Source organism: Vanessa atalanta, chromosome 29 (genome assembly GCF_905147765.1).
Source record: "Vanessa atalanta chromosome 29, ilVanAtal1.2, whole genome shotgun sequence".
Taxonomy (NCBI): Eukaryota; Metazoa; Arthropoda; class Insecta; order Lepidoptera; family Nymphalidae; genus Vanessa; species Vanessa atalanta.
The window spans coordinates 4383541-4399514 of record NC_061899.1 but is presented as its reverse complement, the minus strand read 5'-3'; the positions used below and the strand labels follow the sequence as shown (position 1 = coordinate 4399514).

The following is a 15974-nucleotide window of genomic DNA, read 5'->3' as shown; positions in this document are numbered from 1 at the left end:
AAAATAAATAGGTAACCTTCAAATAATGTTTTAATTTGAATAATTCCCTGTTTTGTTTTAATTTATGGTTTTGTTAATTACTTATTAATTTGAATATATTTTCGTGTGATGTCCATATTGTATTTAATTTTTATTTTGGCGGACAAATTGGCCACCTGATGATAAGTGGTCACCATTCCTTACATCGCCAATACGCCACCGACCACTACAAATGTTATGTCTTGTGCCTGTTGTTACGCAGGCTCACTCTTCAAACCGGAACAATTATTTAAAAAATAAGCATCTAGTAAACTTTGTACTTATTATTACAGTATATTAACATTAAAATACAATCAATAATCAAATACACGAGTTAGTTAACAGAGCCGAATTATCCATTAGTTTTAATAACTACCTAAAATTAATTCTTAATGGACTTTGATAATTAAGTAGGTACGTCAGAAAATGGTCAAGGTTCCTCGACACGCGCACTGCTCAGGGTTGAACCAAGCGCTATAATATAAATCTAAGGTTTAATTATCTTTACTTTTCTATGGAATTCACTATAGGATGGGATTGAAAAAAAAAAAAAACATTTATTATAAATATTTACAATTTATTTTCATTTTACAGATTGCTTTAAACAATCTTAAGACATATTGCAAAATTTGACGTTGTTTTAATTACAATATTGTTCTTTATTTAAAAAAAAAAGTCAAACTTTGCAATAAATCCTCTTTCGTAAAAAAAAAACATTATTTTATCAGTCATTGTAAACTTATACCAACCAAAGATGAAACACTTATATCTTTAATATACTATCTGCACGCTTATACTATACCGGCTAGATCTGACTATCGTTTTGATATTATTTTAATTTAATTTATAAAGAAATAAAAGTTGTCGACCACTCTAGGGGCTGATCATAAGTATTAGGCACTAAAAGTACCCTAAGGAAGGAGAAATTCAGTTCACTGATTTGGCCTTAAAGAGTACAGACAGACAGTGTTACTTCCCTATTTATAATATTAGTATGTATGGAGATGTAAAGCAAATATATTAATTTATTATTTTGCTAACATTCTGGCAATCGTTAAGTTGTTGATCTCATAAGATTCAGTACAGCTTAATCTAGGTTTGTCTGTGGTTTTTTTTAAATGAATTAAGATTAATTAAAAAAAAAAAATTGCTTGATGAAGTTTTGAAGTCAAAAATATAGATATTTAGATGCTATATTGTTTGAATTATTTCTTTATGCTAAAAACTTAAGGACCTAGATTGTCATTTTACCTACAATATTAGCAAAATATATAAAAATTAGATGATGTTCACAGGGTGAAGGTTATCGCTTACAGCTTATGAACATTCACAGTTTCACAATTCTCTTAAACAATACAAATTAGTGTTCTACGGTTAGAGGATACATCGGTTTTCTTGTTCAGATCGGATATACATTTCCATTTTACTGTCTAAAATTAGAATCTCCTGTCTGACTAATGGCTTTACTGGTACAAAATGCTGTCTCCTTCCAACGAATATCAAATCAATTATGTCAGAAAGAGATGAATCAGTATATAACTTAACACCTGCTCAACGTTCAATAATGAATACTTTAAATATCTTCAATAAAATATTCTAATGTTGTTAACATTGAAAATAATTTTGATCAATGTAAAAGAAAATTTGAGTATAATTTAGTTTTGTTTACATTCTTTATAAATTGAATTAAAAACATACTATATAAGAATTTATATTTTAGCGTGTCGAACATATAATATTGAAGCAATCAGTCGTTTGATATTAAGTATATAGAAAGAGCATAAGTATGTTAGTTGTTCGCCATATTTGTATTTTGTTATATATTTAGGCAGACTGGCCAATGGGCCACCTGAGAGCTGGTCACTCAATGTATAAGATTTTTGCCACAAAAGAATTGGTATTTTTGGCAAGGCACTCAAGGTTCTTTGGTTTAAATTGCTCAAGTTTCTCTTCAATTGTAGTCCTATTAACCCATCAGTATGTTATATTGAACATTTATATGTCCAAAAATAATCAGACAATTTGCATAAATGCAAAAATCCTAGGATGATTGCAAAGGACCGGACAATTTTCACTATCATCTGTGTTTATTTAAGATAAATTCGTTATCATTTCCAATAATTTAATAGAATTATTGGAAATGATAACAACAACTCACGATTAATTATGAGGAAAAGATGATTGATTTACCTTACTAACATTTGACAAAATAATGATTATTGATCTTACGACTCTGTGTCCAGTCTGTTAGTTTGTCTGGAAGAAATTACTATCGATGAAACAGTTCAACGAGCTAAGATATAAATTAATATATTCCATAAAAATCCTCCCCCTAGCAAAACCCTCAGACGTCCAATAGAAAATATTTATATATAAAATCTATATTACATCTTTTTGGCATATCTATACATTATTTACACGTGAACATATAAAATCATGCATACATGTGTTGAACGTATTTTGAATAATTAACAAACATTTGCTAATAATATTCAGTAAGTATTTACCAAACAATGACTACGATAATTGTTATTCATGGTAATACTAACAGAGATATTAGATATATAATTACGTTAAGCCCAGTTAGTTGATTATATAGTTTAGTATAGTATTGTATTGTCAATAGGTACTATTCGTCCTGGGTGGTACTGACTTCTGAAATACAGTTAAATCTAATTTACGAGCCTGAGTTTCACAATATATTAATTTATTCTGTTGGAATCAACAATAACCCACACCATTCTGTTGCAATAGATATTTCATTTTGAATTCAAAATTTTTACCAGTTATTCATTGAATTCTGATCTATAAGTGACTTACGGTTCTATATAGACAATACTAATATCCATGTGTAAAACAAATTCATATTTCTTTCATCTTTAATATTTGCAACCAAGCATGTAGGTATTTTAGTCATACGGGTAATAGTTACTGCTGTTACTGAACTGGTCTAAGAAGTGTTAGGTCTTAAAGCTCCGGATTTAACTACTGCAATGACCCGATGTAAATTGGTGGGGTTTTTCTGACAAGTAAACTCTTATCTGACTAATATCATCATGAAAACTATTGTTGTTAAGACTCATTTCCAAAATTTTACATGTTTTTAAAGTTAAGATTATGATAATATGACCCTTATCCCACAGTTGGGTAGGCATATATCTCTTAAGTAAGACTTTAAATCAATCATTTAACCAGTAATAATTAAAATAAATTTCAACTTTTGAAAGTCCACTGATTCTCCTAAGTCCAGTTCAATGAAAGGCTTCTGCTTTGGTTATGCGCCAATCTGATCCAGAGTTGACCTATGACCTTTTTGTATGACAAAATTATTATTATCAGTTATTTGACCTTGTTCATAACGAAATAATATGTAAGTATTACCTTATTATTTTACATTTTTATGTATGCATGATTTTACAAATTATTTCTAATAACTACAAAATTACATTAAAACATATTATAGTGTTACCATATAAAAGCGTAATTTGTAGGAAGTTATTATGCACGGTGTTAGATATTTCACATGGCAACACCTACCAAGTTAAAAAAAATTACTGTTTTTATTACTAGAGAATTGTTTTTTTTTAATCACCTAACTTCAGTGTGATATCTTCGAATCAAATCACTGGAGATATAAATCCTAACCACATTAAAAAAGAAAAACAGAACTAATCTTATTTTCTCTCACAGTAGTGTATAGTTATTGTATTATGAAGTTCTTTGCATTAAATGAATGAAAACCATTAATATCTACTGAACTGCAAAATTTTATCATATTCCAATGACAGAAAAGCTAAATAAGCTAGTTTAACCTTGAATTGACATTACTTGAATCGGTCGAAGACCTAAATAGTAAGCGTCTCATTAGGGACTTGTGAAAAAGCGGCATTTTTAATGCCATTAAAGTTATCGTAACTTTGGAAGTTAAATTAAATTTAAATAGAGTTCTATTAAAAAAAAAAATATATATTAATCACAAACTATTTGTAATAAACAAGAGTTATTAGCAAATTGGATAGAGTACGCAAATCTAACATCAATTTTGCCATTGGAATATACTATATTTTGAACAATTATTTTAAAGTCCCGATGAATTATTCCTCTTCACATAACATAGAGCTAGCTAAGAACTTAATATAACTGTACATATAAAACTTCATCACATTGTCTTGAAATCACTTTACACTTATTCACTCTAAATATAACTATCACTTAATCCGCACTTAAAATGCCCGTGTCACATCACTCGTGGGTGTAGAAAATTAGTTGTGGATTAGAGTCGTCCGGGGATACTTCGAGCTGAACGAACTGAGGTGTTGTCCTCGCTGATTCGTAAGCACCACCACCGTTGCGGGAAAGCGAGTTTCTCGATCTGATAAAGAAGCAGAAAATATATATAAGTACTATATAATCATAATTATAGTCACGCGTTTTAGTTATTAACGATGGCAGTTCGACAACAGGATCTGCTGTCAAAATGCCATTGTTGCCATTTATTTAAATAAAAATTGTAAAGGAATTTTTGTAAAAGTTTACTACTTGTCGCTTCCCTCGCGTTTTAGTGATCGTCGTGTGGTTGCCCGTGAAAGTGCAACAGTCAGACAGACAGAGTTACTTTCGCCTTCATTATATATTTTTTTTTATTTAATTTACATCATCCACGGGCTCACAGTTGCCCGTGCATTTTTTCACATGTTAATTTTATAAATTTTGGCGTTATATTTTTACTAAACATCAGCAGATCTTCGCTGAACTTCGAGCTCACAAGCTCGAAGTCCTTCGTAATATTAGTATCGAATTACAAAATAAAAACAATTAGAAATCAAAAAGATAGACAACTGTTGAGTTGCTTTAGCTAGTTCAGCTCGGGTAAAGATATTTTTCTTTTCGAAACCGATGGAGAAATAATATCATAAATAATATATAAATCTTTATCAATATTATTTATTTAATAATATATACATAACTTACTTAGCTTTGGCGTGTGTAAGTATGTGCGACTTGAGGTTGGTACTCTGTGCGAATTTCTTGTTGCAGCTGTCGAACGGACAGACGTACGGTCTGTCTCCCGTATGGATTCGGACATGTGTTCTGTGAACATAGTTTAAATACATTAGATATCACGAAATACATTGAAACGCCATTTTAATATATTTTACATAGCCTACATATCTCGTGGACCTCAAGGGCAAGGTAGCTCGATACGCCTGTTCCCTCTGCGTTAAGGTTAAGACTGAGACAATACTGTGCACTGACAAAGACTCGCATCAAACCATTACAATACAGTAAATAGCTGTTAATTAGTTTATGATATATGACAGGACAGAACAGCACAGGACAAATATAGTTGTACATAAAATTCAATCATAACTTTGCGCATTTCTTAAATGCATATTTACCCTTTAAGCTAACAAATAAAGACATTTTATCCGTACCATTGACCATCTGTGTTTTTTTTATAGGCACCTGATGTAAAGTGGTCACCATCATTAGCTGTAAGAAATATTGACCATTCTTTGCATCGACAATGCACGACCAACTTGATAAACTAAGATCATATGCCCCTTGTGCCTGTACTAGCCTCACCCTTACTGTATCCTTAAAACCGGATTATATATAACACATTAACACAATTACACTGAGTACTGCTATATGAAGGTAGAACATCTATTGAATATTGGTTTCAACTCAGACGGGCTTGCACAAATTCCTACCACCAAATAAATATACACCAGTGTTACATACATACATTAGCAGCCCGTAAATGTCCCACTGCTGGGATAAAGGCCTCCTCTCCCTTTGAGGAGAAGGTTTGGAGCATATTCCACCACACTGCTCCAATGCGGGTTGGCGGAATACACATGTGGCAGAATTTCGTTGAAATTAGACACATGCAGGTTTCCTCACGATGTTTTCCTTCACCGCCGAGCACGAGATGAATTATAAACACAAATTAAGCACATGAAATATCAGTGGTGCCTGCCTGGGTTTGAACCCGAAATCATCGGTTAAGATGCACGCGTTCTAACCACTCGGCCATCTCTGCTCTTGTGTATCTTACACCAGTGTATCTTCCTATAATTTCAGTTTATATTCCATGTGCCTCTAAGTATGCATTTCCAGGCAGAGTTACAATCAAAATTTCAGTAAATAAAAAACAATATCAACAATACTTACCTTAGATTAAAGTCGAGCGAGAACCTCTTCCCGCACCCTTCGAACGTGCATTGGAACGGTTTCTCCCCCGTGTGGACGAGCTGATGTCGTTTTAACTTTGAACTCTCTACAAACGCTTTACCTGTAAATACAGAATACATAGAATCGTTAGTTATAGATTAATTTTATTTTTATTTATTTATATGCTCTATTGACCACCATAAAGTTAATGGCGGACTTAATGCCTGAAGGCATTCTCTGCCAGTCAACCTTTAGATCAAACAGAAAACCATGAGAAAACAATTAATCTATATGGTTAGCAGAAAAATTAAGTTATATAATGACTCCTTTCTTTATGAGTCTCTTTATAATTTATTTATTTATATATGAAGCCAAATATTTTAAAAATTGTCTATTAAATTAAAAATATTACAAAGATTTAAAAACAATTAGTCATCATAAACTATAATAAACAATAGTAAAATTACATTAATTACAAATATATATTGCATAAAGGAACATAATATTATATTTTGGTCAGATTTAAGCTTAAAATTTGTGTCAGTAGTAGGGATGACAATAGGCAATGACAATTAATATAAAAAAAAACTTTCGACGATATTTGTATAGTCTATGAATATAACTACAGCGGAGTACGTACCGCACTCCGCGCACACGTGCACACGCGGCCCGTGCGTGTGCAGGTGCTTCCTCATCGCGGAGTTGTCGCGGAACATCTTGGAACACCCCTTGTGTGGACAAGCTGAAACAAATGAGTTCATTTTAACTGGAAAATACTTGAAAAAATATATCTTCTTCACTTGTAAAGCGGTTTAATTATGTTTTTTAATGATATACGTAGGAGGACGGGCAAATGGACCACGTGATGGTAACTAACACTTACTCCTGTAGTTACACTGACTTACTCAACCTTTCAAAGCGGATAACAACAAAACTAAGTATTGCAGATTGACAGTAGACTATTTGGATGATACATACGCAAACGGCCTTGAACAAAGTTCATAAACACAGATTTCTCTCTTTCTACCCCAATCGACTTGACATTTGTAAGAAGAAGACAAAACATTGCTCAAATAATTATCACAAAGTCAATAACTAGTGTAAATATAACGCGTAGCAATAAAAAAAAAACTCCAATTGTACTTATGTTAATAGAGTCAGCAAAACAATAACTGTTTTTTTTTTACTATTGAATAAATTACACTACATAAATTTATTGTACAATTATATTAATTTGTAATTTTTTTTGTGTTGTTTATGTAGGTTACATAAGCTAATACATAATTAGTTAATAAAATTCAAGGTCATGTTTATTGAATTCAAATTAATTAATTAATTAATTTCATTATCGGCCTCCGTGGTCGAGTAGTGTGTACACCGGTTTTCATGGGTACGCCACTCCGAGGTCCCGGGCTCGATTCCCGGCCGAGTCGATGTAGAAAAAGATCATTAGTTTTTATGTTGTCTTGGGTCTGGGTGTTTATGGTACCGTCGTTACTTCTGATTCTCCATAACGCAAGTGCTTTAGCTACTTACATTGGGATCAGAGTAATGTATGTGATGTTGTCCAATATTTATAAAAATAATTATTATTATACTCATAGCGGATATTTATATAATGTGATGTTGGTGTTTTTCAATGTATATTTAAAATATATATAATTTTAATGTTAAATTATGTTAAGTTTAGTCACGATCAAGCTCTCTAGTTATTCAGGAAGTTAATTTAAAATCAATACACTTTGTGGATCGAGGAAACCGGGAAGTATTATTATTAATAAACATATATTTACTATTATTTAAATATATATGTGTTATAATTGTAATTTAAATGAATACTTTTTTTCTATCCATACCCAATCGACCGTTAAATATATGTAAATTAAGAACTAAAATGTATATTTATAATGGTGTGTACACACCTATAGTTCTATCTGAGGATTCAGGAGACGGTTTCTTTAGTCTTATCTTGTGACCTGGACGTGCAAACTCCGCCAGCTGCTTCGGATCTGATAAATCTAAACCTGGAATTTGGATAAAATCATCTATTAAGGGATGATATATTTTATTATTATTAACACGATAGATCACAAGACGATATTTTTTTTTTATAATCGAAGTCCCAAAATTACCTTTTAAAAAAAATTAACATGTTGTAACATTGTTTAAAGTAAATCAAAAAACATTCAAGCAACCACCGGCAAGAAACTCAGTAGTTACTCACTGCCTCCATTTTAATTACAGAGTATGTCAGTAATGCACAATTAAATTTAAATACTAGAAGTCCACAAATACTATCCACACTGTTTTATCTTTAATATATTATATCTTTAATATATGCCTTGTTTTCTATGTTTTTTTTGACATAAACTTTAATTTTCCTAATAGGCCAAGACTTCAAGGTCATAGGATTTTGTTTTTTGATGAATTTATTTGTATAAACTGAAGATCTCAGACAAATTGGTTGGCAACATTTGTCCAGACAGACTAAGTGTTAGTGTGAATTACAGACCATTCCTTGAAGTTCTTATAAGATGGCAAATATAATTATTAATGTGAGTAATATCTTTCTTTTTTCCTGTATTATATAATTATAAAATCTTTTCGAATTAAAAATTTACATGTAAAATATTTACAAATTACGTGTACATTTATATTTGATATACATATCAGTGTATGTTACAAAGTCTATGTTCTTATTTACAGTGTAATATGTATATTGTTACGTACTTATTTAAATAAATAAATATATAAGACACACTGTTTTTGTGACTGTACCGACAATCACCACCAGAGAACGATGGAATAGTATCTCACCATATTATGATAAATTTGTCAAAAAAGTAACAATATTATTTGTTTTCTTTTTTTAAATTATAAAGTATAAACAAACCAGGCATAGTTTCGTTTCCTAAGACATTCTTCTTCCCCGTCATGTATTCCGTATAGTCGGGGTCGGGTTCAGGATTGGATCCGTCATCTACCAAAACATAATGTAATGTAAATCATATGTACTTAAATAATATATAAATTCAGCTCTCACTGGATTAACTGAGTGGACCAAATTTCTGTACTGTAGCTACAATACAATACAAAAAGATACAATTAGTTTTGATTGTATTTAAAATAGGTAGGCAGACTATCAAGTGGACCATCTAATTGCTAGTGGTGACCACTACCCATAGACATTGCCACTACAGAAAATATTTATCAGTCCCTTACATAGTCAATCCACCACTAAAATTAAGAACTAAAATGTTTTATCCTTTGTTATTGCAGGAAGGCGACAGAATATATGATAAAATGGGGGTACCACCAAGTAAAATAAAACTTAAGAATTTGTCAAATCGAAGAAATATTTAAAGAGTATGAGTATAAATAATAATCTCACCATCATCCTCCCCCGTAGCCCACATCGTTACAGAAAACTCCCCCTCCATAGTCTTAATTTGAACTTGTTTTTGTTCCCATCGTCTCGCTGCTCTTCCTGTATTACCTTCCATGAGACCCATTGGCACTTCACCTGGAAAATTGACATCAATCTAATCAGAACAAATTAGTGATTGTAACTTTGATTAGCGTTTAACAATTTTAAGTTTTAATGCAGATATGTATAAATACTTAATTTATTAACACTCAGGTGCATTCTCATAATCCGATGTGACGTCATATCCGACACAACCGAAAAAAATTCAGGCGCAGGACCGACGTATTTACGTACTTTCCGAGGCACAGTAGCGTACACACTATCAACTTCTAGACTCCGGGCTGTTACTGAGAATTTTTCGATAGATATAGCCAATATTTTTTTATCAGTCCGACTTGGAATAAACTTATTACCAATGTGTCAGTCAGAGTAGTGTATATGATAGTAAGCCTTATATAAATACAATATGAAGTATATAATAAAATTATTAAATAATCTCACCCATTGGCATTAAATGGTGTATGTTGCTCGTGTTGTTCGCGTTAACTCGGGGCCTGCCGCGACCTCTTCTGGAAGAAATCGTCTCCTGTTATTGTTGTTTATGAGAAATGTATTATCTAAAGACTGTCCCAACCACAAGAGGACAAAAGCCATTTTGACATCGAATTGACGTGATATAATTGGTCGAAAGTTTGAATAATCTATAATATTCATAAGCTTTCGCGATAAAATGACGTTTCGAACGTCGATGAAGCTGTTATGGCAACTTTGATAAAAAAAAAATTATGGCAAGAAATCTATTCAATAATCTTTTTTGACAAATTATATTTTATTTGTGGCTTTTTGGAAAATGAACATTGTCAAGTACTTTTTCAACCATAGTAGAAAACACTATTGTTAGAAAAAAATCTACTGTGTGTTAAAGTCAGTTTCTACCAAAAAGTAGTATTGTAAATTAAATTATTATTATAATTTATCTAAGAAATAACAAAACAAAACAAGGTGATAGTTGGCGAGAAAAGACTGAAAGAAGTGACTTTATGTTAAATAACAAATGCTTTTGTAAAATGACACAGATTAAAAATACAATTACTAAAAAAGTTAACAGATAATATCATTCAATACAAAGGTGTGATTTGTATCACACTAGATGGCGTTACATATCATTTTGATATAATTACAATAATTATCATAGTGATAATACCTGCTCGTGGAGGCTGGCGTTGGGTAGCCGGCGTCGTACGCGTTCTCTGTGTGGTGCTGTAGTATTTCCTCCCCCGGCATACCGGGCAGGATAACTTCCTCGCTGCCTACTGAAATTTTATAGTCTGTCAGCGGTGCCGACAATGGCTTATGAGATGATGATGTTGATAAACATATGATCACTAATGAAAAGACTATACAGTTATGAAAATATTAATTCAGCAGATAATTATGATTCCCTTGAGACATTCTCAGCGGAGATTAACAAACTGCACCATGTGTGTACACAGAGCCGTCTCAAGCTATGCTGGGGCCCTTGGGCACCCACGAATTTTAGGCCCTTTTCCTAGATATTTTTTGGTTTAATTTGGCAAATTGTTGGTTCTTCGGAGCCGTCTCAGGAGGGGACCCTGGGCATGTGCCCCATGTGCCCTATGGTATAGACGGTATACAGTTTAACAAAGCTCTTATATAGACTTAACATTGCCAGTACAAAAAATACAAATCATTCGTTAACAAACACATTTATTAATAAAGCATCTACAACACGAGATGGAGCTAACCCTTGTAGATTTTCATTCACGATATTTTATTATGTATAATTGTATCTAACACTAACACAATGCATCTGAAATGTTGGAAAAGAGTAACTACTTAATTTCTTGCCGGTTATTCTTGGTAGAATGGTACATTTCGAACCGGTGGTATTTTAATAGTTCTCTAAAATGACGATACATTAGTGCTTATAAAGGCCTATATTTCGATTTTGACTACTACACTCAAGTGTGTTTCTTCGTTCTCATATTTCAATTTGACTGAATAAAGATCAGGAGCGGGACGAGGACGAAAGGCTGTATAGTCGATTCCAATGACAGGAATTGTAATAAAATACCAACATTAACTGTGAATTAACAAGATATATTCATTATGGATTCGGGAGAAACTGGTTTTTTTTTATGATATCGGTTGGCGGACGAGCATAAGGGCCACCTGATGATAAGTGGTCACCATCACCCACAGACATTGAAGTTGTAAGAAATAATAACCATTCCTCACATCACCAATGCGTCACAGCATTGGGAACTAAGATGTTATGTGCCTTGTGTCTGTAGTTATACTGGCTCACTCACCCTTCAAACCGGAACACAAAAATACAGAGTACTGCCATTTGGCGGTAGAATATCTGATAAGTGGATGGTACCTATCCAGACAGGCTTGCACAAAGCCCTACCACCAAGTACAGTCAAATTGTCGGAACTTTATAGGGGATATAAGTAGTTAAGTGGAATAGTGTTGTATCTCTATTACTATCTCGCGAGATTGTGAACTATCCAAATATTGTGAACCGTAACACATCTATGTTTTGTTTTATAATTTAACGCCTTACTTTTCGTTAGATCATAATCTACCGAAGCTAATTAAGAAAAAATTTAAACCGTTTTATTTTAAGTTAGATCACCGTTCGCAGTATTTCGGCAGTTTACATTCTCGCGAGATAAATTACAATCTAACATTATATACAATTCTATATATATACATATTTGAGACCTCTGGCAATGTTGATATAAAAATAAAATGAAATAAAAAATTAACGAACCTTCCTCTAAATGTTGCATACCAATGACCTGTTCCTCGACCTCTTCATACTGATCATCCGTTATGTACTCCTCGTATTGACCAGTTTCTATTTCTTCATACTGTAATTGAAAAACAATAAGATTGAATAAGTTTGAAGCATTTAAAAGCACCTGTTAAGAAAATATATAATATCAATGTTATCGTTTGTTTACACTATATTTTTTTCTTGTTGGAAGGAAAATGAAATTTGATCTTTTTGGATTATATAAATATCAACTAAATTTCATGTTAGTATCGTTGTGTCTGTCTGTAGTGTGTGTAAGCCAGTCGTTACATTAAATATTATAATATATTTTATAATTTTAACTTTTTAAAGATCATCTTAAACGTCACGAAAGTGTCAATTCACTTGAATCCGTGCCGTTAACCCATTTCTTACTTCCCATATATTGGTGTTGCTAATTAACGACTGCAATTTAGAATTTTCTTATAATTTAAACAATAAAATAAATAACTTTTAATTTAAGTGTTCGGTAAAAGTATCATTCGATAAATTATTATTATTATTATTATTGATTGCTAACAATAAGCATCCGAGATATAAAATCTTAGTTCTCTAGATTGAAGGTGAATTTAGAATATAAAAGATGTTTAATATTGCTGATAGTGACCACTTACTGTCAGTCACCTCTTCTATTAAAATCAATACTAATATTATAAATGCGAAAGTAACTCTGTCTATCTGTTTCTCTTTCACGGTCAAACGACTGGAACGGATTTGATGAAATTTGGAATAAATCAAGCCTTAACTTCTAGGGAGGATATCCATAGGCAACATTTTACGCCTAATATCTAGCCGCGGTTGAGAACTGTTAGTATATATTTTGTCAGAAGGGGAAATAAGCACTTTTAGGATTATTTTATCATAAACTTTAAATATCTCATCGCTAGGTTCTCTTTTTAAAACTTTGATTAGTGTTAATGTGATTTGGAACAGAGAAAACAAAGGATACTCATATATTTTTTTTAAACAAATTGTCGCCCCTGCCTTCGCTTGTGTTTTAAGAATTGAATGTAGATAGGGGGATGATCTACAGGACAATCCACATAGTATTCAATTGGATAATGCAATGACCATGAGTATAGCCTATTTCAAATTCTAGAGGAGTACAACAAGACAAATAAAAAACATTTGACTTTGAATTGACAAGATAACATTGATTAAGAGCTCGAATAACGCAAGGATTCATGAAAAATAGCTCAATGTGTGACAAAGCTTTTATCAAGACTTTAGAACTAATAACAAATTGGGGATAAGGAGTTATATATATTTATATATAAATATTAGCTAATCGCATGGAATATATAATTCCATAATAAAATTTGTTTATCTCCTTAATAGATTGGAACAGGTTACAGGAAGTGATATTAGGAAAAAATTTAACCTGAGGCAAAAAACAATCAAAATCAAAGATTTATAAACGTAAATAATTCATTTGTTGATCATCTTGCAATATACCAATTACAGGTTGGAACGTGACCCTTAATTTATTATTGTCCCTACTAGCATGTCATATTTATTTGTTTATACAAATGAACCACCTGATGGCAAATGATATTGACATTAGCGCAGTAAGAAATGATAACCATTCCTTACATTAAGAGCTAAGATGTTTTGTCCCTGGTGTCTGTAGTGGTTCTCTCAGCTTTCAAATTGAGACAATCCTATGTATAGCTATTTAGCAGTAGTATATATGAGTAGATACACTGCATCGTTGAGTAAATATAATTATTAGTTAATATTTTATTCACTAGATGTTAATTTGAGTAAATTTGCAATAACCAATCAGAAGTATTGGCCAATAATAGCAACAACTTTGGCATTGTCAAGCCAGGTTTGAAAGCGACATGCACTCTAGTTTTAGTATTGGAAAAAGCACAACTCAAATCAACAAATAATATAACAGTTTTTAAAGAGTATTTAATTTGATTGAAATAAGGTCATTTTCATAGAATACAAGTTCCCTATTTTACTCAGTTAATAGAAAATACAAAATATAGCAAAATAATTATTATCTTTGTTATAAAAAAATAATAAAAAACTTTCACTAAAAACAATTATTATTTGAAATCATAAAAACTTTGTTGATAAATTATGAGTTAATTTGAAAAAACATTAAATTATCTATAAAAAGAAATAATTGTATATAAATAAATAACAGCTATAATTAATAAATATAGTTACTAGTACTAATTAATTTTGTTTATGTAATATTAATGCTATTAAATTATATAACTGCTCATCATATTACCTTGACACCAACTTGTTCATCCCCATCTATCTCTACCATACCACCATGGGTACCTATTTCCACTTCACACATTATCTCTTGATTCATCATTTTGAGGCCAGCCTGACTGTAATAAAAAAAGTAATATTGTCAAAAATTATATATTGAAAAGGTTTATTTGGTAGTCTTGGATTACTATCAATAATCAATTTTATATTTACTTCATAAAAAAGTATTAATTTAATTGTATGGCATTATACTGTATGGTCTGTGTCATTAGTCTGTTTAAAAAAAAATACCTACTGTCATTTTTTGTTTACAGTCGTATTATGGGAATCGTCGCAGAAATTAACGATAATATTAACTATTACTTGTCGACTTTATTCGAGTCGTACTAGTTATTTTTAGAATGTGCCTTCGCAAATAACGGAAAAGAGCTGTATAGTATGTTTTCAAATGTCGATAAGGACTAATGGGCGTCGAACGTTCTCTGAACTCGTTTTACCTCAAACAAGTGTTGATATCACGTTACAAGTTAATCTATATACATGCGTAATTAATTTAAAAAGTATGCCTACATGCTTAAATGACTAATTTCGAATTCCATTATTTCATTTCGATCGTCGAAAGGTAATAAATTGGCTGTCGGTAGTGGCAGGTGTGCTTTTAGCCCGCGACCGGCCGGGCAAATCGAATGATTTTTTTGAGACAATTACATAAAACGACCACGCCAATGTTTTTCTAGACTAAAACTACGTTCTATGACCTTCATGTTTGCGGTTTTTAGAACACACTTTGAAGCGTAAATACATAAAAATTTCGAAACACTTGTTACAATGTGTCAAAAAGTATGATTGTTTTCAGTGGAAATAGTTTACCTTTATTTAGCTTATAACAAAAGCTGCACGGCCCCCTGGAGACAAATATGGACTGCTGCGTAGGCAAAGATTTTTTCCAGACAATTTACACTGCAAACTATGTCACACACTTCAGTGAAAAAAAGTTCGATAATTAGTGCTCAAAAATATTTGAAATTTACGCGAAAATGTTTATAAAATATGTCCGACTAAACATGGCGTCCAAAGATGTCCGACCAATTTCAATATGGCGATGCAAAATGGACGCCTGTTCGTATCGCTGAGACTTCGCCGAAGAAAAAGCAGCAACACATGAAACATAAAAACAATTTTTAATTATTTGAAGTATTGCCATATACAAATATTTCTATAGAAATTATAAAAATACATTAAAATAATTGTTTTATGGCTTATAACGAATAT

At 31.7% G+C, this 15974-nt stretch overlaps 1 protein-coding gene across 4 annotated transcripts; it reads right to left on the bottom strand.

Moving 5' to 3' along the window:
• Positions 1-610: 610 nt before the first annotated feature.
• On the bottom strand, positions 611-15865 carry LOC125075007 (transcriptional repressor protein YY1-like). 4 transcript variants are annotated; one of them, XM_047686543.1, is made up of 12 exons: positions 15573-15865; positions 14716-14821; positions 12423-12522; positions 10827-10950; positions 10124-10191; positions 9587-9718; positions 9089-9175; positions 8118-8219; positions 6836-6937; positions 6196-6316; positions 4990-5109; positions 611-4390 (listed from the first exon to the last, which is right to left on the bottom strand). In XM_047686543.1, exons 2-12 carry the CDS (start codon positions 14803-14805, stop codon positions 4261-4263), a joined length of 1176 nt encoding a protein of 391 aa, XP_047542499.1. In that variant the 5' UTR covers positions 14806-14821; positions 15573-15865; the 3' UTR covers positions 611-4260. The 4 variants fall into 4 exon arrangements, with proteins under 4 accessions (XP_047542499.1, XP_047542500.1, XP_047542501.1 ...); XM_047686544.1 differs by having other exon boundaries at positions 612-4390; positions 10124-10188; positions 15573-15864; XM_047686545.1 differs by having other exon boundaries at positions 612-4390; positions 10827-10935; positions 15573-15864.
• Positions 15866-15974: the final 109 nt, after the last annotated feature.